Source organism: Ranitomeya imitator, chromosome 9 (assembly GCF_032444005.1).
Source record: "Ranitomeya imitator isolate aRanImi1 chromosome 9, aRanImi1.pri, whole genome shotgun sequence".
NCBI classification, from domain to species: Eukaryota; Metazoa; Chordata; class Amphibia; order Anura; family Dendrobatidae; genus Ranitomeya; species Ranitomeya imitator.
In genome coordinates, this window is record NC_091290.1 from 41,799,323 (window position 1) to 41,824,800 (window position 25,478).

General features: G+C 43.2%; 1 protein-coding gene across 1 annotated transcript in view; it reads right to left on the minus strand.

Annotated features, from left to right (window-relative positions):
- Positions 1–25,478, minus strand: part of NAALADL1 (N-acetylated alpha-linked acidic dipeptidase like 1) — a 70,261-nt gene that overhangs the window by 23,440 nt on the left and 21,343 nt on the right. Inside the window, exons 2-13 of the mRNA XM_069739095.1 lie at positions 20,207–20,379; positions 16,854–16,975; positions 15,026–15,145; positions 13,357–13,546; positions 12,662–12,755; positions 12,003–12,104; positions 9,831–9,916; positions 8,489–8,608; positions 7,027–7,112; positions 5,668–5,731; positions 4,756–4,823; positions 167–261 (exon numbers count right to left, since the gene is read on the minus strand). Coding sequence (XP_069595196.1) covers positions 167–261; positions 4,756–4,823; positions 5,668–5,731; positions 7,027–7,112; positions 8,489–8,608; positions 9,831–9,916; positions 12,003–12,104; positions 12,662–12,755; positions 13,357–13,546; positions 15,026–15,145; positions 16,854–16,975; positions 20,207–20,379 — 1,320 coding nt within the window. The remainder of the gene's footprint in view (positions 1–166; positions 262–4,755; positions 4,824–5,667; positions 5,732–7,026; positions 7,113–8,488; positions 8,609–9,830; positions 9,917–12,002; positions 12,105–12,661; positions 12,756–13,356; positions 13,547–15,025; positions 15,146–16,853; positions 16,976–20,206; positions 20,380–25,478) is intronic.

A 25,478-nucleotide genomic window follows, 5' to 3' on the forward strand; every position in this document is an offset into this window, starting at 1 on the left:
TTAAATATAGGAAAAAAACGCATGCGTTTTTTACCACAAAAACGCAAAAAAAAAAAAAAACGCAAATGTGAAACCAGCCTTATTGTATAGGAATTGCATCAAATAGCCACGGAAAACCTGATAGAAAAAAACGAAGTGAGACTGAAACTATAGAAGTGTGACTTACCGAGGTATTAGTTTCCCATGCAGTGAGCTGGTTCGATTAAAGTGACGGATCCAGTTGTCATAGACACTCAGGGAAGCACTGACTGGTGTTGCCACCTATGAGGATTATAGGAGGCAATGGTTAATACACAGATCTAAAAATGGACCAGCCGCAGTTACCATTTCTTCTGGTCAAGGATTTGGACTGCACATATATGACCGTCTAATTTTATAATCTTATGTTACCGGTCGTATGGTTCTTTTAGAGTCAAGTCCTAAACAGTCTAGATGTGATTTCAGAGAATCCCTATTAGATAAATTTCAGGGAGTAAAAATCGAAGGTCTGTCTTTGGAAAGAGCCGTCAATGCTTAATCACTGGTGTCCAATTCCTAGGTTGGTTTGCTAATTGGCAGGAAGTGGATGCAACAATCCATCTTGAATAGGGCTTAGATGCCATATCAGGCATAGCTGCTGGTATAAGGAATGATGTATATGTGCAAACTATGAAGGATCAGCAGTGCAATCTGACATACAGTGAAGCCCCTTTTATTTTGCTGATCAGCAAGGGTCCCGAATAAAGAGGAGTGAATCTATTCACAGGACCCTAGTAAAGATGCCCAAGTCAGTATTTTGTGACTGCTGAGAGTCCTGCGAGTTGCCTCCTACCAGACTATATTCACACCTCCTCTTTTGATTAGCTGGCCTGGAGTGTCGTTATGCCAGGCCGGCTAATCAAAAAGGGAGTCTCGGATGCCGGCAATTAGGAGTAAGTTTTACAGGGCTCCCATCCAGTGGCCACAAAAAACTGACCTGGCCACTGGACTAGCGGCCTGTGAATTCATTCACTCATCTCTCGTCTTGATTCCTGGAAGTCCAATAGTGATGAGCGAACGTGTGTAATGCAAGGCAGGAGCAGTCAGTGATCGATATATTACTATTTGATTGCAATAGTAATTTTACGGTAATTTAAAGTAACTGTGAACAATTAGTGATAATAACAAAGCAAGTCAACAACGAAACAAATAAGAATAAGCTTGGGATGTCAAATAAAGTCTGTCACTATATAGTGTTAATGTTCCCTTAACGAAGGTGGTGCACCCATTCGGGAGAGTCACCACGTAAGTTCTCTCTGCAGCTCGGTGTCGCGTCCTCCTGGGAGATCTGGGGTTAGGCGATCTTTCTGTTCTGTGAATCACAGGTCTTACATTTAGGCTGTGTGTTTTGTTCCTCCTAATAAATGGACTTAATTTACTTTTGCGCTGAAGAGGTTACCGACTCTTTGAATGCTGGTTAGAGACATGCAGCTCCATCTCACAGCGGCTCCTGACCTGTTCATTTTTTCTCTCTATAAAACCTGGCCAGACCTTCTCATCCTTGCCTGTGAAAGTTAACTTCCTGGAGTTGGTGTGCTGAAGTTGGAGTTCGCAGTTGCTGCAGGAGGTTGCTGTCTGCTGTTTTTGGGTGTATGCTTTTTCCATTATCCTTTTCCCATTTGATTTGTACCTTCCTATCCTTCCCTATATTCCTCCATACCTTTGGTGGGTGTTTTTGTATATAAGTTTCTTTTAGTTATCGCTGTTTGTCTTGCGTGTTTATACACTAACATATCTGCCCCAGGCCTCCTGGGGAGGGGACAGCTTAGGACATTAACAGGAGCATAGGAAGGTCAGAGACACGGGTGGCTCTATCTTCAAGAGTACCCCGGTCCCATTCCGGGGACAGTTTGAAGCAGACCATCTTTACTGAAGACTGTCACAGGGTGACACTCTGGCCTTAGTTGGGGTTTCCGGGGTTTCCCGCTAGGCCACAAGTCTCTGTCTGATGTAGTCTATTAAAGAACCTTAAGCCTCCCACACACCAACTGGCCCCCTCCCAACCTGTTACCCTAGTACCGGCCAACCCCTTTACCGTGAGTTATAGCAGGTTGTGACAACCCTACTCACTTGCCTCTGCAATCTCAGGCATGACTCTCATGTCACAGTCTCATTGCGGACCTTCTCGGCTTGACAGTCGACGGAGGTCTCGGGCTTGGTACAGAAAGGATTAGGCCTAGGCTCTTGAAAGGCGATGACTGGTCTCTGAGGCTTGACTGATGTGTGGGGTGGATCCTGGTAGCGCTGGTGGAACTCGGAGTCCTAAACAGAATCCGGGCCTTGCCAGGCGGTGACCAACACCTTGGTGGCGTAGACTTCCCGCTGGGGCCTGTCACGCCCGCTTTTGGGACATCCCTGGAGCGCGTCTGCTCCGCTCTCGTCTCTGGTGCCAAATCTGCCTGCTGTTTGGCGCCCAGGCATTTTATGTTCAGGAACTCTGGGCTGCCAGTCACCTGATCAGGTCCAGAACCAGTAGTAGTTCCCCCTGCAAATCTTCCAGAGCAAATTGGTTCCATCTCATTTCACCTGGCCTGGCCTGCAGATGGCAGTCTTTGTCCACTAATGTGACCTTTTGCAAGAGCTCTTCAGGGATCTATCTGCTTCCTCTTACACGTGCTCGGGTAAGATCATATCTGAGCATGCTCTGGTGCTATCCAAGTGGGACACTTGGTTAGCACACGAGCATGCCATTATAACACCTTATCCGAGCACGTTCGCTCATCAGTAAAGTCCAGCAATCAATCACAGGCAATCAGTGTTTTACTCCTGGAATTCCTATATAGAGACGACGTTCCTCTTGACCTATCAGCTTTTGGCAAGATTTGTAATCCCATACTATATTAATTTTAAAGCATCTTTTCTTAGAAGTCTATAATGTTTATTTTGCCTTCTGCTATTTCTCCTAAAAATGTAGAAATAAATCGACAACTGGGTGTTTTTCTTCTTGGCAGTTTGTCTTGTCCTGAAACGGTCTGATCAGTGTTGACAGGACTGTATCAACAGTATCAGCGCCTTGACAAGGGGAATGACAACACGTATGTGTCAATCTATTCATAACATTCTTGAAGGAATGGTAGAATAACAGCACAATGCAGAATTAAAGGGAAAGGTGATCCAGCATTGGAACTTGGTTGGAAATACAGCATTTATTAAAAACGGATGTCTGGAGCCCACAAGTCATCTTTAAAACTAAGCTAGTTACTTCTTCTGCAACATCTACAGTGGGGCAAAAAAAGTATTTAGCCAGTCAGCAATAGTGCAAGTTCCACCACTTTAAAAGATGAGAGACGTCTGTAATTTACATCATAGGTAGACCTCAACTATGGGAGACAAACTGAGAAAAAAAAATCCAGAAAATCACATTGTCTGTTTTTTTAACAATTTATTTGCATATTATGGTGGAAAATAAGTATTTGGTCAGAAACAAACAATCAAGATTTCTGGCTCTCACAGACCTGTAACTTCTTCTTTAAGAGTCTCCTCTTTCCTCCACTCATTACCTGTAGTAATGGCACCTGTTTAAACTTGTTATCAGTATAAAAAGACACCTGTGCACACCCTCAAACAGTCTGACTCCAAACTCCACTATGGTGAAGACCAAAGAGCTGTCAAAGGACACCAGAAACAAAATTGTAGCCCTGCACCAGGCTGGGAAGACTGAATCTGCAATAGCCAACCAGCTTGGAGTGAAGAAATCAACAGTGGGAGCAATAATTAGAAAATGGAAGACATACAAGACCACTGATAATCTCCATCGATCTGGGGCTCCACGCGAAATCCCACCCCGTGGGGTCAGAATGATCACAAGAACGGTGAGCAAAAATCCCAGAACCACGCGGGGGGACCTAGTGAATGAACTGCAGAGAGCTGGGACCAATGTAACAAGGCCTACCATAAGTAACACACTACGCCACCATGGACTCAGATCCTGCAGTGCCAGACGTGTCCCACTGCTTAAGCCAGTACATGTCCGGGCCCGTTTGAAGTTTGCTAGAGAGCATTTGGATGATCCAGAGGAGTTTTGGGAGAATGTCCTATGGTCTGCTGAAACCAAACTGGAACTGTTTGGTAGAAACACAACTTGTCGTGTTTGGAGGAAAAAGAATACTGAGTTGCATTCATCAAACACCATACCTACTGTAAAGCATGGTGGTGGAAACATCATGCTTTGGGGCTGTTTCTCTGCAAAGGGGCCAGGACGACTGATCCGGGTACATGAAAGAATGAATGGGGCCATGTATCGTGAGATTTTGAGTGCAAACATCCTTCCATCAGCAAGGGCATTGAAGATGAAACGTGGCTGGGTCTTTCAACATGACAATGATCCAAAGCACACCGCCAGGGCAACGAAGGAGTGGCTTCGTAAGAAGCATTTCAAGGTCCTGGAGTGGCCTAGCCAGTCTCCAGATCTCAACCCTATAGAAAACCTTTGGAGGGAGTTGAAAGTCCGTGTTGCCAAGCGAAAAGCCAAAAACATCACTGCTCTAGAGGAGATCTGCATGGAGAAATGGGCCAACATACCAACAACAGTGTGTGGCAACCTTGTGAAGACTTACAGAAAACGTTTGACCTCTGTCATTGCCAACAAAGGATATATTACAAAGTATTGAGATGAAATTTTGTTTCTGACCAAATACTTATTTTCCACCATAATATGCAAATAAATTGTTAAAAAAACAGACAATGGAGACAATAATATCAGCCCATTGGCCATTCCGCCTGTGCCGCTTCCCGTACCTGTTTTGTAGCAGTGAATATAACATTCTGGACAGCTGGGGTCCCTTGCGCTCTCAGTGTTGCATTTGCTGGTTGGAGACAGAAATGTAAGAATGTTATCAGTATACTTATCTGAGATCTGTGTAATGATTATTCTGTTATGCTAAAGTTTCTTAAGAAAGCCCAATATCCTTACAATTTAAAAATAGGCCGTTCTTGTCATTTCTACATTGTAAATCCCTTCCTGCAGTCCGTTATGGCCCATTTACACAAGCAATTAAGCTGCTCAAAACATGAAACGATCGTCAATAGTCTCCCGTTTACTAATATCTTCCGGCTACAATTATCGTGCACTCATACAATCGTCCAATATCCACAGTTTCCATTAGAGCTCATTCACACGTCCGATTTTTCCACGTACGAGAAAAACGGCCTGATTATTCTGATCAGAGTGTGATCTGAGTGTCAACCATTACATGCAGAAAAACTAATGATAAAAAAAATCCTCCACCTTCTCCATTCTGACAGTTTGTGAAAATCAGACTGCGCTCAGATGGCATCTGAGTGCAGTTCTTTTTTTTTTTTTTTTTTTCACTGGCCAATTGGCTGCATTGCGGATTTTGATCCAACCCTTGGTTCAAAATTGGATAAGTCTCTGTGATTTTCTGGACATCTCAATCTGGGAAAACTCACAGAAATGTGAATGGCCCTATACCATACTGTTAGCAGCAGACCCCCTCATATACACAGGGAAAATAAAGGACGACTTTTGGTGCCATATCACTTGGCAGCCTTTGATCAATACTTTGAATGCAACACAAAAAAAGTTGTTTTTTTTAAATGTCTATAAATTATTTCATATTTACATTTGCTCAAAACTAAACCATAATAATTTATCAACAATTTATAACCAAGACTTAATCGGGTCCTTACCAAACACAGAAATGTCCACATTGATATATACTGCAGTTCTGTCCCTCAGTTTACTATAGTAATCCTAGACAGAGATGGATGGGAAATGATCGGTTAGCCAAAAAAAACTAAAAAATAGTTTCAGAATTAAAGTTCATTTACCCCGGTCTTATGATAAATGACCCCTATTGTACCTGGCCAGGCTTCCCTTCCATCAGAGCAAAGAGGTGGTTCTCCACTCAAACCTATTATCAAATTACGTTGGCCAAGGAAAAAGGGACTTGTTTGCCCCTCATCGCACAATATGGATGACCTCACATTGAGCAAAACATTTCCATTCATCTGTGGATCTACAAGATTTTTGGAGAACCAGAGCCTTGATATCTGGTTGCAGACAAATGCCCATGGATTTAATTGACTCTTTATCATAATTATCTATGTTCCATTCCCCTGCAAAAAGAAAACTATGTTGGAATTCCCAAGTTGCCTATTTTTGCCATATGGACATGACTCGGTTTTAGGATCCACACTTACATGAAAAATGGTGGTTCCCAACTTTAGGCCATGAAACATCCAGGCGGAAAATATGTGCATGATGCTGTCTATTCACTGTTAGTGGAGTCAGAGAAACAAACAAGCATAAGACCTCATCCTCCATGGAAGAGATCTGCTCAGAGGCAGGACCCAGGTATGACTTCCAGCATGGGAATCTGTCACCAGGTTTTGCTATGTAATCAAGAAGCAGCATGATGTAGGGGTTGAGACCCTGATTGCATTGATGTGACACTTGCTGGGATGCTTGCTGTCATTTTTGATACAATCACTGTTTGCTGCAGACCTCAGAATGCGGAGCCCTGTATAACCCCGCCCACACCACTGACTGGCTGCTTTCAGTGTATACATAGGCACAAAGCTGCCAATCAGTGCTGGGGGCGTGTTTGGACTAGGAGGCACAAGACACCTAGTCCTGTAGTGATAATCTCCTGCTGATAAAACACTGATTTTATTGAAATAGCAACACACAGCCCAGTAAGTGATTGTGGCCACCTTCATAAACCCAACTTTCACAGTCAGAGTATGGACAGCGATGTCTGGACCAGGTGCTGCTCTCCTGACCCAAACTCAACAGCCTGATACATGGTTAGGAGGTTGTTGCGTTCAGGTCAGGAGACTCTCGACAGGTTGTGACATCGAGATCTGATGTGCGAAACTGGCTTTGGGGGAAGATCTTTTGCTTTACCTGCTGTCCCCCCAGAACGGCATTTCAGATAGAGTTTCGGCAACTTGATATTATACATTGTGAACTCTTCTGTTTTCCATAATGTCGTCTCAATGACTGCTAGTATTAGACATCAGTACTAGAAAAGTGATAACATTTACCTCTGCAAATTCTGTAGATCCAATTAAACCAAATTCTTCTGCTCCCCAGCTTCCAAAAATGATAGTTCGACGTGGACGCCATTTTCCTATTAACAATAAAGTATAATTAGGAGTGAAGAAAAACACAATGAGGCAATCAGCAGCTCACCGGGTTGAGAAATGCCTGGATGGGGGGTGCGGTTCATGAAGGTTTCAGGCTGATTTCTTGAGCAAGTGAACCATGGAAAATCCAGCAACCACATGTTAAAACATGCTAGCGCAATAGTCGGCGGTCATGATTAAGAGCTAGTGTAGCGCGAAGCGCGTCGACCGTTGCGCTCACATGTTTTTTAAACTTTACTTCTTCATGTTTTAATCTACAAATAAATGTGATATTTTAATGAATTTTGCGGTTGCTGGATTTTCCACTTTTTCTTTTCGTTATTCGGTGTGTGTTTTGTATCTCTAAGCTGCTGTCCTTAGTCTAAGACGGCCAGGCGACAATGCTGAAAAATGTGTACTTCAAAAACATTGCTGCCATTGGTCAAAAACAGCGCCACCCCGTCGACACCTTGTGTCCGGTATTGCAGCTCAGCTCCATCAAAATGAATGGGGTCGAGCTGTAATACCAAACACAGCCGACTGACAGACGTGGAGCTATTTTTTGAAGACGCAGCCATGTTTTTCTAATCCTGGACAATCCCTTCAAGGTGCCCATACCCCTGATATAGCGGTCAGCAACAACAGCTCTTCAGTCTCCTTTCACTTTTCCGTTTAATGGTGAATCCATCAGTGAGCTCATTCTAATGGTCTGATAGGAGATTTTGTAACTACTGATGAGTGAACGTGCTGGGATAAGGTGTTATCGGAGCATGCTCGGGTGCTGAGTGTCTTCGGCGTGCTCGAAAAATATGTTGGATTCCCCACGGCTGCATCTCACAGCTGTTCGACAGCCACAACACATGCAGGGATTACCTAACAAACAGGAAATCTCTATGCGTTGCAGCTGTCGAACAGCCACGAGACATGCAGCTGCGGGGACTCGAACATATTTTTCAAGCACACCGAAGACACTCGGTTTGCACCCGAGCATGCTGAGATAACACCTTATCCGAGCACCTTCACTCATCACTATTTGTAACTGTTTTATCTGTCTTTTTCTGAGCTGATTTATGACCACAGACCACATTAAGGATGAATGTGCAGGGAAAAGAACAGCCTAAAAAAGCCAAACAGTGCAAAATATTGAATGAAACCCAATAGCAAAAATTAAGTTTTAATCCAAACTACACTCAATTATACAGGTGGACAATCCCTTTAATGTAATTTTTATGGGGCCCTTAGAATTATTATTGATTTATTTCTTTGATTACTGGCCCTCCTGAGAATTATACAAGACCTGCTTCAGCTTAGCAAATCCGAGTCATTGATAAGCGCGTACGCAAGGAATACATTGGAGTTTGAGAACTCGGTAAATGAATACCTTGTTTGACCTTGGTTCCCAGGATCTTTGTAACTTCCAGCATGACGGCCGTACCGCTGCTGGGGTCTATTGCCCCATGGACCCAGCTGTCTCTGTGATTGCCGTATAATATATACCTATCTGGAAGCACAAACAAGATTTCAGGACGTCGGCTACATTGGAACAGTTTGTGATTTGTGGAATAAATCTAAAATAAATAAGAACATAAAAGGACAGTAAAGAAAATCACTCTAAATACTCCACAGGTAATAAGTAGAAGATAATACAAATAATAATGTTAAAATCGATTTCAGAGTGAGGACCGGACCAGTAATAAGCAATGAAACCTTAATGCTCTACATCTGAAGCTAACCATATACTGATTATCTCTCCTCAATGGGGCCAGTCTGATCACAGGTGGAAAGAAGGATTGGGCATGTTGGATTCGAACATGTCCATTCATTTTTTTTTTTCTGTTTGTCGTTTGAGCACTGCTGGCACATCCCCTTTAATAGACATCAGCTCAAATGATCAGCTCTCATCTGTTTCAGTAAATGCATTCACTCTCCATAGAATAAAAAATACTAGAGCACATTTTGTTTGGCTATTTTCTCTGATGTTCCCATTGGAAATGAATGTATAATTTGTCAACTAATTAGTACTGTTGCCCAGGTAATTGGGACGTGTCCTAAAACATTTTCCCTATATCCCATCCATGCTTATAGTATCAGATAGCATTGGGAATTTCAATATTGGCAATGGGAAAGGTGCACTGTTTTGTCATTTCTGGCCCTGGTTACACTGCATTTTATTGGGGAGGGATCCATCTAAATCCCCAAAATATGGTGAGCCATAGGCTGCAATAACACGAATGGACTCTGTAGATTTTTCCTAACAATATTTGTCTTTTCAGATGGGCAGAAAAAGTAGTCTGAGTTAAAAGAAATGTATCAGCAAAACTTCACCCCCCTAAACTATATTTATTTGTGCATGTAGGGGTTCAGCATGAATCCCTTTTTTTTTTTTTTTTGGGGGGGGGGGGGAGGGGGGATTCCAATAAAAATGAGGATACTCTGCAAAATTGCAGTGTGAATGAGGCCATCTTCTCATATTTCTGGAGTAATTACATAGGAACAACACAATATAGAGTTGTAGGGACAGATGTTCCAACTTTTTGTCATTTCATGGGTGACAGATGTCAGTGGAACCTTTTAAAGGGGCTGCTCAATCTCATCATAGTCTCAGGAGGTGCTGCTTTTTCCATTAGTCTGTACATGAGTTCCAGCAGTCGGTCCCACATCAATCTGCAATAGCCCTTTAAATATAAATATATAAATTAAAATAACGGTGCCAGTTCTCTTACCAGGCTCCACGCTTCCTCTAATGATGCCCATCACGTTCGCCGATGACCTAATTTCTGCATAATTATATACATTGACGTGGACATCACTGATAGGGGAAAAAAAGGGGGATTCAAATGTTACCACCATGATTAAATCTACATACTAGTATTTACTGTCCAGGTAATGGATGACATCATGTGCACAATCATACCATATAAAAAAAGAAGCTCAGACAGCGCGATTTAAAAAAAAAAAAAAAAAACTTGGCTACCCAATCTGCCGCCTAAAAAATAAATACTCTAAATTAAGCTTTTAACAACAAAGTTTAATTAAAAAATAAAACTATAAATTAGAACCAATAGATAAATAATTATAAATAATAAATATATATATATAATAGAGCTGGAGTGACGGAGGCTTCAGATCGACAGCCTCATTTGCATATCAATTCAAACCCTGATTGAGGACCCGACTGACCATGTAAAGGCATGGACCATGAAACCCAGAAGGGTCTCATTATCCTTCCTACTTGCTGGGGGCTGTATACTCCTGATGGATTAACCGCTCAGACTGGCGACATTGTTGTGCAACTAGCCCAAGCTGTGCATGCTCCGATGCTGCAAGCAAAGATAACGCAATGGAGGCATGGTCGTATAAAGAATGGCAGGAAGATCGACCATCGCTGATAGAATGCAGAGGTGGTCTATAACCTAGGCGATGACCAGTAAACAAGCATAACATTAAAATAAATAAACAAATACACAGCAGCACCCAGAGAGAAGTTCTGTGGTATTTGCTCAATTAGCATTGTTATTATTGGGGGGGGGATAACTTTGGTACAATGGGGAACAGAGGAAAAAGAAAACCTAATCCAGAATTTGTGGTGCAGCACTAATTGGAGGTTGTCAATGGTCTTCTTTAGCGAGTGGATCCATAATAAGAACTCTTAGGGTATGTGCACACGTTCAGGATTTCTTGCAGAAATTTCCTGACAAAAAAACGGACATTTCTGCCAGAAATCCGCATGCGTTTTTTTCATGGTTTTTGCTCGTTTTTTTCTGGAGCTTGCCCAATGCATTAAATAGTGGGAAAAACACAAAAAATCCGCAAAATTAATGAACATGCTGCTTTATTTTTTACCGCGGTGCGTTTTTTTCACGGAAAAAAAACGCATCATGTGCACAAAAATTGCAGAATGCATTCTAAATAATAGGATGCATATGTATGCATTTTTGATGCATTTTTATCGCAGAAAACGGCCGAAAAAAACGAGAAAAAAACGCGAAAAATCCTGAACGTGTGCGCATAGCCTTACACTGGCACTAACATGCTGTGATGTTCTCAAATATAAATTACATTTCTTAAAGGGAGTTTGTCAGCAGGTTCTCACCCCCCAAACTATTTATATGGGCATGTAGGTCTTTCAAAGACACGTCCGGCAATACCTTTACATGGCCAATCCCTTTCCCGTTACTGAGAAATCAGCATTTAAATTGATATGCAAATGAGGCTGAAGTGCGATTTGTAAATGTAGCCACTTCAGCTCTGTCACTCCCCACTGGGTGCAGAATAGAGCTGGAGTGACAGAGGCTTCAGATCTATAGCCTAATTTGCATATCAAACCCTGATTTCTCAGTAAAGGAGGAACAGACTGGCCATGTGGACTTGTCTTTGAAAGAGCTACATGCACATATAAACAGTTTGGGGAGGTGAAATTTTACTAATGGATTCCCTTTAAAGGGATGTTTAGTTTAGACATCTATTTGTTTAATGCCCCGTAAGGACACATGCTAAAATCATAAGCTATGGGGAGTACAGTATTTTCACCTTCCAGAACTCAAGGTCCAGGGACGTTGCATACCCAGACCCATTTCATGCAGTGACCACCAGTGTAGAAACCTACAGTAAACTGCAGTCTGTCAACGGGAACTGTATGGAGTTGGGGTGCTGCCCCCATAATAGGCACAACATATAAGAGAATATAGAGGATTGTACTGTATCACGCATTATTTGAATTCTTGTATTTTTTTACATTTTCAACAATCGCTCTAGTTATTGAATAGTAAAAAGTAGCGTTCCTGAACCCATAACCTTCCTTATGTTCCCAACAGAACATTGTCAACCACCTATTGTAGTAGCCTCATCTTATCATTATAACTTATCACTTAGCATTAGGTAAAATAAGATCTTACCCTCCATTATATTCTCCATCTGTGCGAAAACCTGGCCCAACGTTGTAGGTACAGGACAACCCGCCTTGCCATGAAGGGTCGGCGGCGGCACCAGTCAGCTGACTGCGAACAGGGGTGACACACACATTACATATAATAAATGATGCATATACTGTATATGAGATCACATAAATCTATAGAAAATTCTATGTGGACATTAGGTCTTCTACTACAGAGGTGCAGCGAAACCGGGGGTGCAGAGGTAACAATCCTACCTAATGGAGGTCAGCGCATCTTCATAATACATGGCACATGGCCGATATGGGGCCATATTACAGATCTTGCATTAGGACCAAGACTATGTTCTTCCACCAATAAATGGATTTAGATGTCATTGCCAAATGTGCTTTACCAGTTGCCTGATTAGTCCCGAGCAGAGAAGAGTGAATACATTTGCAGGACCGCCCGCCCGCGATTACTAGAGGCACGTCCGGGCTGTAATACACAGCCATGATCTGCCAGGTATGGGGCAGACTCACCGTGTGACCCTGCTCCATACACCCACTTCCGTCTTGCTCGGTATATGTATGGCGGATGTCATGAAGGGGTTAAAGTGTCTCTGAAAGAGAATTCTCGTTTCAAGCAAACTTCCATTTTTTTGTTTAGTTGCCACCTCTTACCATATAAGTTTCTCTGCATCTCCAAATCCAATCGGTTGGGTTGGGATCGGCGGGCGTCCTTTAATATCATTCTCATCTATTCTGTAGGTAAAATCTGGGGGAAAAAAATGTCATAGTCAATGATAGAAAGTAATAAATATTTGACAAAATAATACAAGTCGGGCGGCACAGTCTCTAGTACGGAGGTTATGACCAGACTGCCCTCATAATAGGTGCTCGGCAGCGGTGAAAGCAGCCATAATATTTCCGACCTCCGGTGCTCCTCAAAACAGAAGAAAAAAACAGCTGTGTAATCCAAAATTATAAGAAAGAAAATGAGGGCACTCACCGGTCTTCTTGAAATACAAAAACTTTTATTGGCAACACATCCAGATAAAATTCATGGCCGGGAACGACGGAGCCGAAGCTCTGGTGAGCAGGGGAAAACAAGGACGATGGCCGTTTCGTGCTGTGCTTGCGCTTCTACGGCATTAGGGTTCTGGACATTCTTTACACAGAACCAAAGGAAGAGCTAAGATCTGTGACTCGGATCAAAACCTGACATATCTATGTTTTTGTTTTTCAGGAGACTCAGCCCTCAGTCAAACATGTGAACAGCCCCATAGACTAGAACCGGTATAAGTTCTAATACATGAAAAGACACTGACAAATCAGGTAGGTGAAAAACGGCTGAGTGAATGGGGTCTTAGACTTACTTTTAGCTGGATAATATGGAGTACGCAGATCTCCAAAGGTTTCAACAAAGGATCCTCGCTCCACCCCACTGGGGGGCATGTACCAGGAATGAGGATATGTCTGAGACTCGGCAGAAGCCCCATCATTAATATCTTTGGGGTCTGTATACACAATGAGGCCAATTACGCCAAATTTTTCAGCATTTATTGCCTAAGTAATAAGGAAATCGTTAGAATGTGACCTTTAAAACATGTCTTACTGGTTAGATTTATGAAGTATCATGGAGTAGTTTTTCGGAAGATTTCTAAATGTTCGGAGGTTCACTCAGATTTTGGAGTGAAATCGCACCGCGCTGAATACAGCTCAGAAAAAAGAAAAAAAAAATGCAGATCTGCACTGATCTCCTTGAATAATATTGGTCCAAGTGCTATTCCTTTTTTTGTAGTATTGCACTTGTCCGATTTACACTCTAGTGTGAGCGAGCCCCAAAGGTTTGTCCTCCTTTTCCTTCTTCAGGAGAAAACAACTTCCTGGGGGCGGGCGATCCTAATTGATAGTCAGGCCAGCGGCTACAGGTTTTTTCAGTAAATGCTAACATTTTCAAGCTCATAAAGCAGGTACATAATTGATCATTTATTCTAGCTTAAAGTTTGCATTTCCGTTAAAAAATCATATTGCAAATGTTGTTCAAAAAAAGTGGCCTTACTTTTGCCATACTTTTCTAAAAGTCAAAAATATCTTATAAAAAAAAAATAATTGATTTTCACTAAATTGGAGTGAACATAGAGTTGTAGATTCATATCGGCAGTTACTAAAGTAAATCTGTCATATGGTTTTTACACTTTAATCTGAGAGCAGCAAAATGTAGGGCGAGAAAACCTGATTCCAAGGATGTGTCTTATTAGGCTGGGTGTTGAAGTTTTAATAGAACCACACTGTTTTATCAGCTGGAGATTATCGCTGCTGGACTAGGTCTCACATATACAGCAGTCCAGCTAATCTGTGTAACCACACCCCCCACATGTGATAGGCAGTTTACTGACAATGTACACAGAAAGCTGCCAATCAGAGGTGTGGGCGGGGTTATACACAGCTCAGCATTCGAGCTCTGCGATCTGCAGCAGAGAAAACAGGGATTCTATCGAAACTACACCAAGGAATCCAGTAAGTGACACATCACTGGAATCAGAGTCTCTTGCCCTATATTATGCTGCTCTCAGATTACATAGCAAAAACCTGCTGAGAGGTTCCTTTTAAAGCACAACCAAAGAGCTTTCATGTTTATCTGCCATCTCTAGGATTCATTTTTTGGGAGCTAATATCTAAAATGAAGTACCACCTCTGAAATTACTTTTTCGTGCCTTAGAAAATTGTATAAATAACTGCTATATATTAATGGAAATGCTTATCCAGGTGATCTATCAGCAGAATGCAGCAGGCCGTCACCAAAATATGTGTAAATCACCATGGGCTATAGACCTGGACTGTTGCAAAACCCATCAGCATATGCAGCCTTTGCCTACAGTCAACGTATAGAGCAAATCCCACCAGAAACTGAGCAAATTGAGATTCTCAGCAGCCCTGGGGGTCATTAGAAAATCATTCATGGGTGCAAACAAAACATTGACTCACATCTCTCTACAAATTGTTTCTATATGGAGAATTTACTGATAAAGAGAAACATGGCACCTTAGTTGACCTGCCAGCTCCTCCGTAGCGCACAATGGCAATGGTCCCAGTCAGATTCACGATTTTACTAAGAGCTTCAAAGTCGCTCAGTTTACCTTGGTTGGCGTATACCAGCTTTCCCTGTAAGGCAAGAAAAGGATCAAACATGTTAAGCCGATTGTTACTCACAGTACTATTAACCCCTTTATTTCTGCCTCCACCAGAGGCGGCACATGCGCAGATGGGGATCTTGGCGCTGAGGTCTCGTCTCCGGGAATCTACAGGAATAACAAATGCTCTCGTTGTGTTCCCTGGCTCTCAGCGAGGTGCTAATAAAAGCAGAGATAATTGCCTCTAAGGCTACTTTCACGCATCAGGCACAAGTCCGGCGAATGTTGGAAAAACCGGATCTGGCGCAGATTGTGAAAAACTGATGTGACGGATCCATTTTTTTCGATGGATCCGGCTAACATATCTAGATTATTGGATAAAAATAAATGTGGAGCATGCTCAGTTTAAAAAAAAAAAAAAGGAATCCGGCACCGGAATCCGTCATTTTCCGGATCCAGCACCTTCCGGCTCCCATAGGCTTCCATTCTAGCAAACAGCAGGAAGCACCAGATTCGACGCTTCCGGCTTTTTCGCCGGTGACAAAAAACATTGCTATGGACGTTTTTTCCGGAAACTACAGATTTGCCTGATCCGGCGAAAAATGGACGAAACGCAGTGTCACCCGGCGCAATCCGGCACTAATACAAGTCTATGGGGAAAAAAAAAACGTATCCGGCGGCAACAGTCGTCAGATCCGTTCTTTTTTTTAAATTAAGGCGGATTGAGCCTGACAGCGAAAACCTGATGTGTGAAAGTAGCATAAGTAGACTGGACGTCTCCAGTCCATACCAGGGACATCACATTGAATCAACGGAAATGCCATATCTATAACAACCTTGGTCAATAAAATCCACTGATATATCTATATTAAAGGGACATAATCACTTCTCTGGTTTCAAGCACCAGAATTTTCAGCCTTGGGAAAACAAACGTAATATCCACTTAAATTATGGATGGATCATACTCATGTTTGATGTGTCTAGGATGGTGGAAGTATGCTCGGAAATATGGCCGATCTACGGTATTTCTCTACTAGGAGGTCCTCGGGAGGGGAAATATGGCATATATTAAAATTAGGTCCTGCTCCCATTTATCGTTGCATACCATTAGCTATCCTCCTCTCACCTGACCAAAAGAAGGGGTGAAGGGTGAGGATGAGACCCATTAAAATGGCTCAATTTACTTCATTGTCGGACCTAGGAGAAACAATGAGTATCGTAGACATGTCCAAATTTTTGCAGTGTCTCCTCTGCTAGAAGATTTCACAAATCCAATCTGTAAGATGTTTTTATGTATACATTTTATTTTTTAACTGTTTTCGTGTGTGCGTCTTTCTTATTAAATCTTTTTTTTATTTTATAAGCGCTGTACACTTTTTTCATATATTCAATTTAAAATGTAATAGGTTTGTTCCTTGCTGCTCTAAACGTACCCACAACCTCGAAGAGGGAAAGTATAGCCTGCTTATGTTACCGTGTGTAAGCCGGAGTGCAATCAATATACCTGTCTGGTGCTTGGGAAAGCTGGGTGAGCTTGTGTACCAAGGTCAGGCACCTTGCTTGCCTAACAAAACAGTGATTAGTGGCAGTAAGAAGTGTGGTGTGGATGTGTGACTGCCGGTGGGGTGCGCTTAGCTCCTTGTTTATCGTTGTGTGCACCAGTGAGTGTGTGAAGCGTTGGGTGGTCCCATGTCCAGTCCCTACGTGAAATTGAAGTCACGTACTAATACTCGGCATACCTGTACATTACCACTGGGACCATACGCAGCATATGGCTTCACCACATTCGGATCTGCTTGATCTTCAGTTACATATTTTTCAGAGAGTTCTGACTGGAATGGCTTGTTACCATTTGCTAAAACTGATGTGTGGGAAAAAAAAAGACATAAGAATTCATTAAAAAAAATGTTGATAATTGAAAAATATAGTTAAAACCAAACTTATTCAACCCCCAGCGCAAATTATCTTTATTAGCAAAAAATACAAACTGCCTGCTGTTTGTTCTAAATCAATTGCACAAAAACAATATAAATAGCTCAACACAATTAATAGAACAAGTTGCTGACTAATCCAGTCCGGGGCTCGGACTGGCCGATAGGGGAACGGGAGAATCCTCTGGTAGGCCGCCCCTGTGAAGGATTACTAATGAGTAGTGCTACTACACTTGATTCATAATTTCCATAAAATGTATAACATAATCATTTATTAAACAAGCTAGACAAATAAATATTACATAGAAGCAAACATAAATTTTTGTACTAGAGTCAGGTTATTTTTGCATGTAGCTGAACAGTGGACACCAAAAATCACTGTTACTGGTGGGCCTTTGCCTCCAGACTCAGGATTCTTCAACTCATTTATGACAAGCATCTTAAGGCTATGTGCACACGTTGCGGAATGGGGTGCAGAATTTTCTGCATAAAATCCGCATCTCCTGGCAGAAACCGCAGGTGCAGATTGTCCGCGGATTTTGTGCGGTTTTTATGTGGAATTGACGTGGATTTTGTGCAGATTTTCTGCGGTTTTTACCACTGCGGATTTCTATAATGGAAGGGTGCAGAAATGCTGCAGATCCGCACAAAAGAAGTGACATGCACTTCTTTTAAATCCGCAGCGTTTCCGCGCGGAATTTTCCGGACCATCTGCACAGCTTTTTTTTCCCTTTGATTTACATTGTACTGTAAATCACAGTGCGGATTTGCAGCATTTCTGCGCGGAAAAATCTGCTGCGGACCTGCACTAAATCCGCATCGTGTGCACATAGCCTTATACTTAAAGAGAATCTGTCAGCAAATTTAACGTGGTACACCCGAACACTTACATTATGGTTCCAGGGGCAGTGCATGCACAGTGACAAAGTGTGGGTGTTTCCATGAGAAGATCACACAGCGCATGCGCCGCACAATATGGCGCGCTTTGCCATCGGTACACATGGTGATGTCAGTGGCAGAGAGGGTTGGAAACAATAAGTATTTCAGGAATACTTGAAAATTACCTGATCGATTCCCTTTAATAAAGCTCCTCTAGCTGTTATAACCTGCTGGCCAGACACCAGTTTCAGACTGTGTTCCTGACGAATACCCAGGGTATTCTCAAAGTTTATTTCATTGTTCCGTCTTGAGACATACCACTGATCCATAGACCCCAAAAATGTTTAATTTTTATTTTCTCCAGAATAGAATCCCCAAACTTTTGTGGCTAATTTATCTGGTTTTGAGTAGATTGAAGCCGACTTTTCTTTTTGGGTCAGCAGAGGTGTGCTTCTTGGAAATCGAGCAAGGGATTAGTAAACCTCTTACCATGTAATCTGAAACCTCAGCGATGCTGCCACCAAATATTACTCTAGGTCTTTTGCTGTTACTTCAGGGGTTTGGACCTTTCTCAGTAATCGGGTGGCAGATGGTAACAGATTCCTCTTTCTGCCACATCCAGGTAGTGTAGCCACCTTTACTATAACTTTGATTTTACAACTACGCTTTCAACTGTACTTTTAGGAACATTTAATGCCTTTGCTATATGTTTTGTATCCTTTTGTTTGTTTGTACCCACTTTCTTGATAACCCAAGAATATTAGTAAACTGGAGCCCATTGTCCATAAAGATGGCAGTCGGACAAACCTTTGATGGTTTAGCCAATTCATCGGTAGGCAGCTATCTTGCCCAACTCTCCCATGTACAGGAGCACTCGCTCCACCAAGCTCTCCTGTGTCCTCTATAAGCCGCTGCCAGACACTTCTGGTTGCAGCTTATCTCAGGGGGAACAAACAGGCAGTCTGGAACCTCGGCCATTGTTGGAGAGAGACAGTGATGACCCAGGACAGGAGCACAGGGTACATGTTGACAGTTCTTCACACCTGTGTGAGAGGACTGTGAGCCCTAGAGCTGCACCACAGCTAAGCACTAGATTGCCAGGATTTGCCCATCCCCACCTGGCTTCCTATATAGAAAAATCCTGCCTTCCATTCCTTGTGTCACCAAGCCTGTAGACCTTGAAGCTCCAGGCTGGAATCCTGGGTGACTACAGACTTGCTCCAACAAAGAGTAGCTACGGCTAGGATTCATGGTTCCACTGTTGAGAAGTATACTATAGCTATCTATAAAGGGGCTCTATTGGTTCTTGTGGTTCCACGTATGAGGAGTTTATGATAGGACTAGCCGTGGAGAGGATTTTGTTTTCATTAAGTGCACCAACGGTTCCTGAAAGCACGCCAACATCTGCAGCAACTGGGGCCCCAACATGGGCCTGTAATACGTGCATGGCTACAGCCATTTGTAGGTTAAGAGTGATTAGTTAAGAGCGTGCCTGCTGTAATTTAAAGGAGAAGCGCCATCCCTAACATTCAGGTTTATTACAAAGCATATCTTGTGCCTGTATAGTAGATTGGGTTATATTATCTGTTTGTTGTTCCTCGTTATTCCCCCTGTAATCGTCACCACTTATCCTCTATAACTAAACCTATTACGTGTTTAAACCTCATTTCTTGTGAGTGTGTAAGGATCGTGGTTCTCCTGAATCGACCCCTGGCAGAAGAGGAAGACCCTTCTGCATTCTTCTAGAGCGCCCAGCAAAATTCGGGTGGAAGCACTGAGCCATATTGGGGTGAGAATTTCCGAGATACCCTGACTATGGAGGTGGCTTAAAGGGCGGTTACATATTCACATTGTTTTTGTTTCATTGGTTTATTGCAAATAGCCAAAAGTTAGTAAATTCTGGTAACAAACCTAACTTGCACTGGGGGTTGAATAATTTTGATTGCAATTATAACTGTACTGCAAATAATATATGAAATACAACTTTGACCTATCAGAGCTGCATTGCCAGACAAGGCCTACTACTAGCAATAATGGCACTGTTTCTAGAAAAGTACACCTCCTTTCTAATCTTTTAGAACCCCACCGACACCAATCATTTGATAACCTGAATTAAGTTGTGAAGACAATGAATAACTTCTATATAATTTTTATTGCAAATTTAGATTTTGCTCAATTAATTATCTTTGGAATATACTATCATCAATCAGTAGACTATAGGAAGAAATCTCCAAGGCATTAGATTATTGATGTGGCTTTGTCACTATTCAATTCTTACGTACCCACTTCAACATTGTTAGGATTGTCTGCTTTGGGGAATGATAGGTAGACGTCGTATCTTTCCTCCTTAGCTTCGTCAAGCCCAATTTTTGAGTCTTTCCATTGATCAAGGATCATCTTCACTAAATCCTCATCTCCTTTAGTTGTGGCCATGTGAGGATACTTACTAAGTTTCCTGTACAAAAAGGAGAGAGAGTTTATGTTGCACAAAGAAATTACTAAAAAATTTCATCAAGATGCCCCAAAGTCTTAAGGTACCTTCACACATAACGATTTCGTTAACGATATCGTTGCTTTTTGTGTCGTAGCAACGATATCGTTAACAAAATTGTTATGCGTGACAGCGACCAACGATCAGGCCCCTGCTGGGAGATCGTTGGTCGCTGGGAATGATCAGGACCTTTTTTTGGTCGCTGATCACCCGCTGTCATTGCTGAATCGGTGTGTGTGACGCCGATCCAGCGATGTGTTCACTGGTAACCAGGGTAAATATCGGGTTACTAAGCGCAGGGCCGCGCTTAGTAACCCGATATTTACCCTGGTTACCATTGTAAAAGTTAAAAAAAAAACCAGTACATACTCACATTCCGATGTCTGTCACGTCCCCCGGCGTCAGCTTCCCTGCACTGACTGTCAGCGTCGGCCGTAAAGCAGAGCACAGCGGTGACGTCACCGTCATGCTCAAAGTGGCATTCCCATTTTAGACATTTGTGGCATACAATATATACAGGATATGCCAAAATTGTATAATAGATGTGGGAATTACATAATCTCCGGGAACCAACCCTTCCTCCAGAATGAGGTTCTCTTGACCCCCCTGTCCTACATGGTGCAGCGGTCTCTGGCCATCGCAACTAGGTGGAGAGAGCAGAGAGGTGGAATTAGAGATACAAATACACTGTGTGCAGAATTATTAGGCAAGTTGTATTTTGATCACATGATGCTTTTTATACATGTTGTTCTACTCCAAGCTGTTCAGGCTTGAGAGCCAACTACCAATTAAGTAAATCAGGTGATATGCATCTCTCTAATGAGGAGGGGTGTTGTCTAATGACATCAAAACCCTATATAAGGTGTACTTAACTATTAGGCAACTTCCTTTCCTTTGGCAAAATGGGTCAGAAGAGAGATTTGACGGGCTCTGAAAATTCCAAAATTGTGAGATGTCTTGCAGAGGGATGCAGCAGTCTTGAAATTGCCAAACTTTTGAAGCGTGATCACCAAACAATCAAGCGTTTTATGGCAAATAGCCAACAGGGTCGCAAGTAGCATGTTGGGCAAAAAAGGCGCAAAATAACTGCCCATGAATTGAGGAAAATCAAGCGTGAAGCTGCCAAGATGCCATTTGCCACCAGTTTTGCCAAATTTCAGAGCTGCAACTTTACTGGAGTAACAAAAAGCACAAGGTGTGCGATACTCAGGGACATGGCCAAGGTAAGGAAGGCTGAAAAACGGCCACCTTTGAACAAAAAACATAAGATAAAACGTCAAGACTGGGACAAGAAATATCTTAAGACTGACTTTTCAAAGGTTTTATGGACTGATGAAATGAGAGTGACTCTTGATGGGCCAGATGGATGGGCCAGAGGCTGGACCAGTAAAGGGCAGAGAGCTCCACTCCGACTCAGATGCCAGCAAGGTGGAGGTGGGGTACTGGTATGGGCTGGGATCATCAAAGATGTGTCATGGTCAGGACATGGTTAATGTCCTGTCAGGGTTAATTTTTGCTAGCCTCTTTTCTATATTGGGAGGGGTATTTATACTCGCTCCTAGCCTGGTTTCTCTGTCAGCTATAGATTCTGTTTCTGTCTGTATGCGTGACTCCTGGATTGTGTGCCTGGTTTGCATAGCGTTGTCTTGCTTTCTGTGCTTTACCCTGTTTGTGTTCCTGGCTACTGAACTCTGGCTTTGCTTCTGACAATCCTCTGTCTCTCTGTTTTGGTACCTCGTTATCTCCTGGCTATGACTTCTGCTTGTTTGATAATTCTTTAGTGCTTGTCCCTTCTCTGTTTCCCTGGCATCTGGCTCCACCCCCTTTTCCTCCTCCCACTCTGTCACATGGTCTAGGTCCTGTTCGTTACCTGTACACTCTGTTTCATGTCAAAGGTCCTATGGGTTCAGGTTAGTAACTTGGCATTTTGCTCAACTGCTGTGTGCAGCTTCCCTTGCAGCATAGATATCCAGGCACCATGACATTATAGCTGACCTTACAGTCTTTTTCCCTGGTGGGGGGTTCTTGGTATGCCATGGATCCTGTACAGGTTCTCACGGGGCAGATTAATGAGCTCTCCCAGTTGTTGCAGAAGCTGTCTGTGGAACAGCAAGCCCTGGTCCACTCGCACCAGCAGGTGCAGAGAGATGTGGCAGGTGCTTTACAGATGTCTGCTTCCTTGCGGTCCCGGGAGGGGGGCACCACTGATGTATCCCTGGTGGACCCCGAACCACCTGTAAAGTTACCCGATTCTTTTTCTGGGGATAAAAAGTTATTCAGGGTCTTTAGGGAGGGATGCAGGTTGTTTTTTGAGTTGCGTCCCCGGGCCTCGGGAAATGAAAGACAGAGGGTGGGGGTAGTTATGTCTTTATTAAGGGGGTCCCCTCAAGCATGGGCCTTCTCCCTCTCTCCCTCTGCTCCTGAACGCATGTCTGTGAACCTGTTTTTTGAGTCCCTAGGGCTCATTTATGATGAACCAGATAGAGTACATCTGGCGGAGGAAATGGTGATGAGTTTGACACAAGGGAAGCACTCTGCTGAATGGTTCTGCTCAGAGTTTAGGCGCTGGGCAGCTGAAATTTCTTGGAATGATGCAGCCCTGAGGGGGTTGTTCCGCATGGGTCTGTCAGACCATCTGAAGGACGCTCTGGCACTTCATCCTCCTCCTAATACCCTGGAGGATGCCATGACACAGGCAGTTCGAATGGACCGGAGACTCCGTGCTCGAGGAGTGATGCAGCAAGAGACTTCCTTGTTTTCCAAATTGCGTGACGCTGCTCCTGTATCTGAACCCATGGAGATTGGGTCAGTTTCGGTTATGGAGAAAGAAAGGAGGCGCCGGAGAGACAATCAATTGTGCTTTTACTGTGGAGCCTCTGGACATTGGAAAAGCAACTGTCCACTCTGCCCTTCTTCTGTGAAACCGTCTGAGAAACGACTGAGTCTGGGCAACAATCGAGGAGGTTGTCCAGACTCCCAGGTACATGTTTTTTCACTTGCCAAAATATTGCTTCAAGTGGAATTGGAACTTGCTGGCGGTCCCGTGGTGACCACCGCCTTTTTTGACTGTGGCTCTTCTATTAATTTGATTGATGCCCAAGTTGTGACTCGTCATAAGATAGGGACAGTCAGGCTGAAAAACCCTGTTAAAGTTGTGGCTGTTGATTCATCCCCTCTTACCCGGGATGGAATTTGTTTCGGGACTGATGTTTTTTCTCTGAAGGTGGGTTCCACTCATGTGGAAAAATTAAGTTGCTTTGTAATGAATAATCTACCTGCAGGACTGGTACTGGGTATGCCTTGGCTGCAACGCCACAATCCTGTCATTGATTGGGTGTCAGGGGAAATCACTCAATGGAGATGTAAGGGTAATGGTCCGTGTTGTAACCTGGGACCTCTTGTTAACCCTATTAAGTCTGTATCTGTGTCGTCTGTCGGTCTGGAGGGTATTCCGGAGTACCTGAAGGACTTCGAAGACGTGTTTTCCGAAAGTGAGGCTGAGGCGCTTCCACCACATCGACCCGGTGATTGTGCAATTGATTTGATCCCGGGAGCCAAATTACCCAAGGCTCGTCTGTACAATTTGTCTGGGCCTGAGCGCCAATCTATGAAAGAGTACATCACAGAGAGTCTCCGCAAGGGGCATATTCGGCCCTCTGTCTCACCCGTTGCTGCGGGGTTTTTCTTTGTCAAGAAAAAAGATGGTGGTTTGCGACCGTGCCTCGACTTTCGAGAACTAAATAAGATTACTGTTAAAAACACGTATCCTCTTCCTCTGATTCCTGATTTATGTAATCAACTCACTGGGGCCAAGTGGTTTTCCAAGCTTGACTTACGAGGGGCTTATAATCTGATAAGGATCCGAGAGGGGGATGAATGGAAAACAGCATTTCTGACGACCGAGGGCTTGTTTGAAAATTTGGTCATGCCCTTCGGTCTCACCAACGCTCCTGCTGTTTTCCAGAGTTTTATTAATGTTGTGTTTTCTGACCTGATTGGGCGTTATGTTGTCATTTACCTGGATGACATCTTGATATACTCAGAGGACAGTCAGTCACACTTACACCATCTTCACTCGGTTCTTGTAAGACTCAGGGAGAACCATTTATATGCTAAGCTGGAGAAGTGCTCGTTCTTTTTGCAAGAACTGTCTTTTCTGGGGTTAATTGTATCTGGGGAGGGATTCCGCATGGATCCTGGGAAGGTTCAGGCCATTTCTGATTGGGTGCAACCTCAGGACCTGAAGGGGTTGCAACGATTTCTGGGCTTCGCTAATTATTATAGGAAGTTCATTAAAGGGTTTTCGCAGGTAGTGAAACCCTTGACGGACCTCGCACTCAAAGGGGCGGATGTAAAAAATTGGTCCATGGCCGCAAAAAATTCCTTTCTGACACTGAAGAAATGTTTCACTTCAGCACCCGTGTTGATACAACCCGATCCATCGAAACCTTTTATCGTGGAGGTTGACGCCTCGGAGGTGGGGGTGGGGGCAGTGTTGTCTCAGGGTCCGTCCACCCTTACTAACCTTAAACCCTGTGCCTTTTTCTCTAAAAAATTCTCTTCGGCCGAGAGAAATTATGATGTCGGCAACAGAGAATTGTTGGCAATTAAATTGGCCTTCGAAGAATGGAGGCATTTTCTGGAGGGGGCTGTTTTTCCCGTTACGGTCATCACTGATCATAAAAATTTGGCCTATATCGAGTCCGCTAAGAGATTAACCCCCAGACAGGCTCGGTGGGCACTTTTTTTTTCTCGGTTTCATTTTACCATTACATTTCGACCAGGGTCTAAAAATGTGAAGGCGGATGCCTTATCCCGTAGTTTTGATTCTGTGTCCTCTCCAGAACCTCCTTCCTCCATTCTTCAACCTGGAGTGGTTGTGGCTGAAGTCTCATCTGAGTTACAGAGGGAGATTTTGAATGCGCAAGCACAAGCTCCCAGGAATAAACCCCAAGGTAAACTGTTTGTACCCGATCACTTCCGTTTCACACTTCTGCAAGAATTTCATGATTCTGTGTTGAGTGCACACCCTGGGACTGCAGCTACTCGGGGGGCAGTAGCTA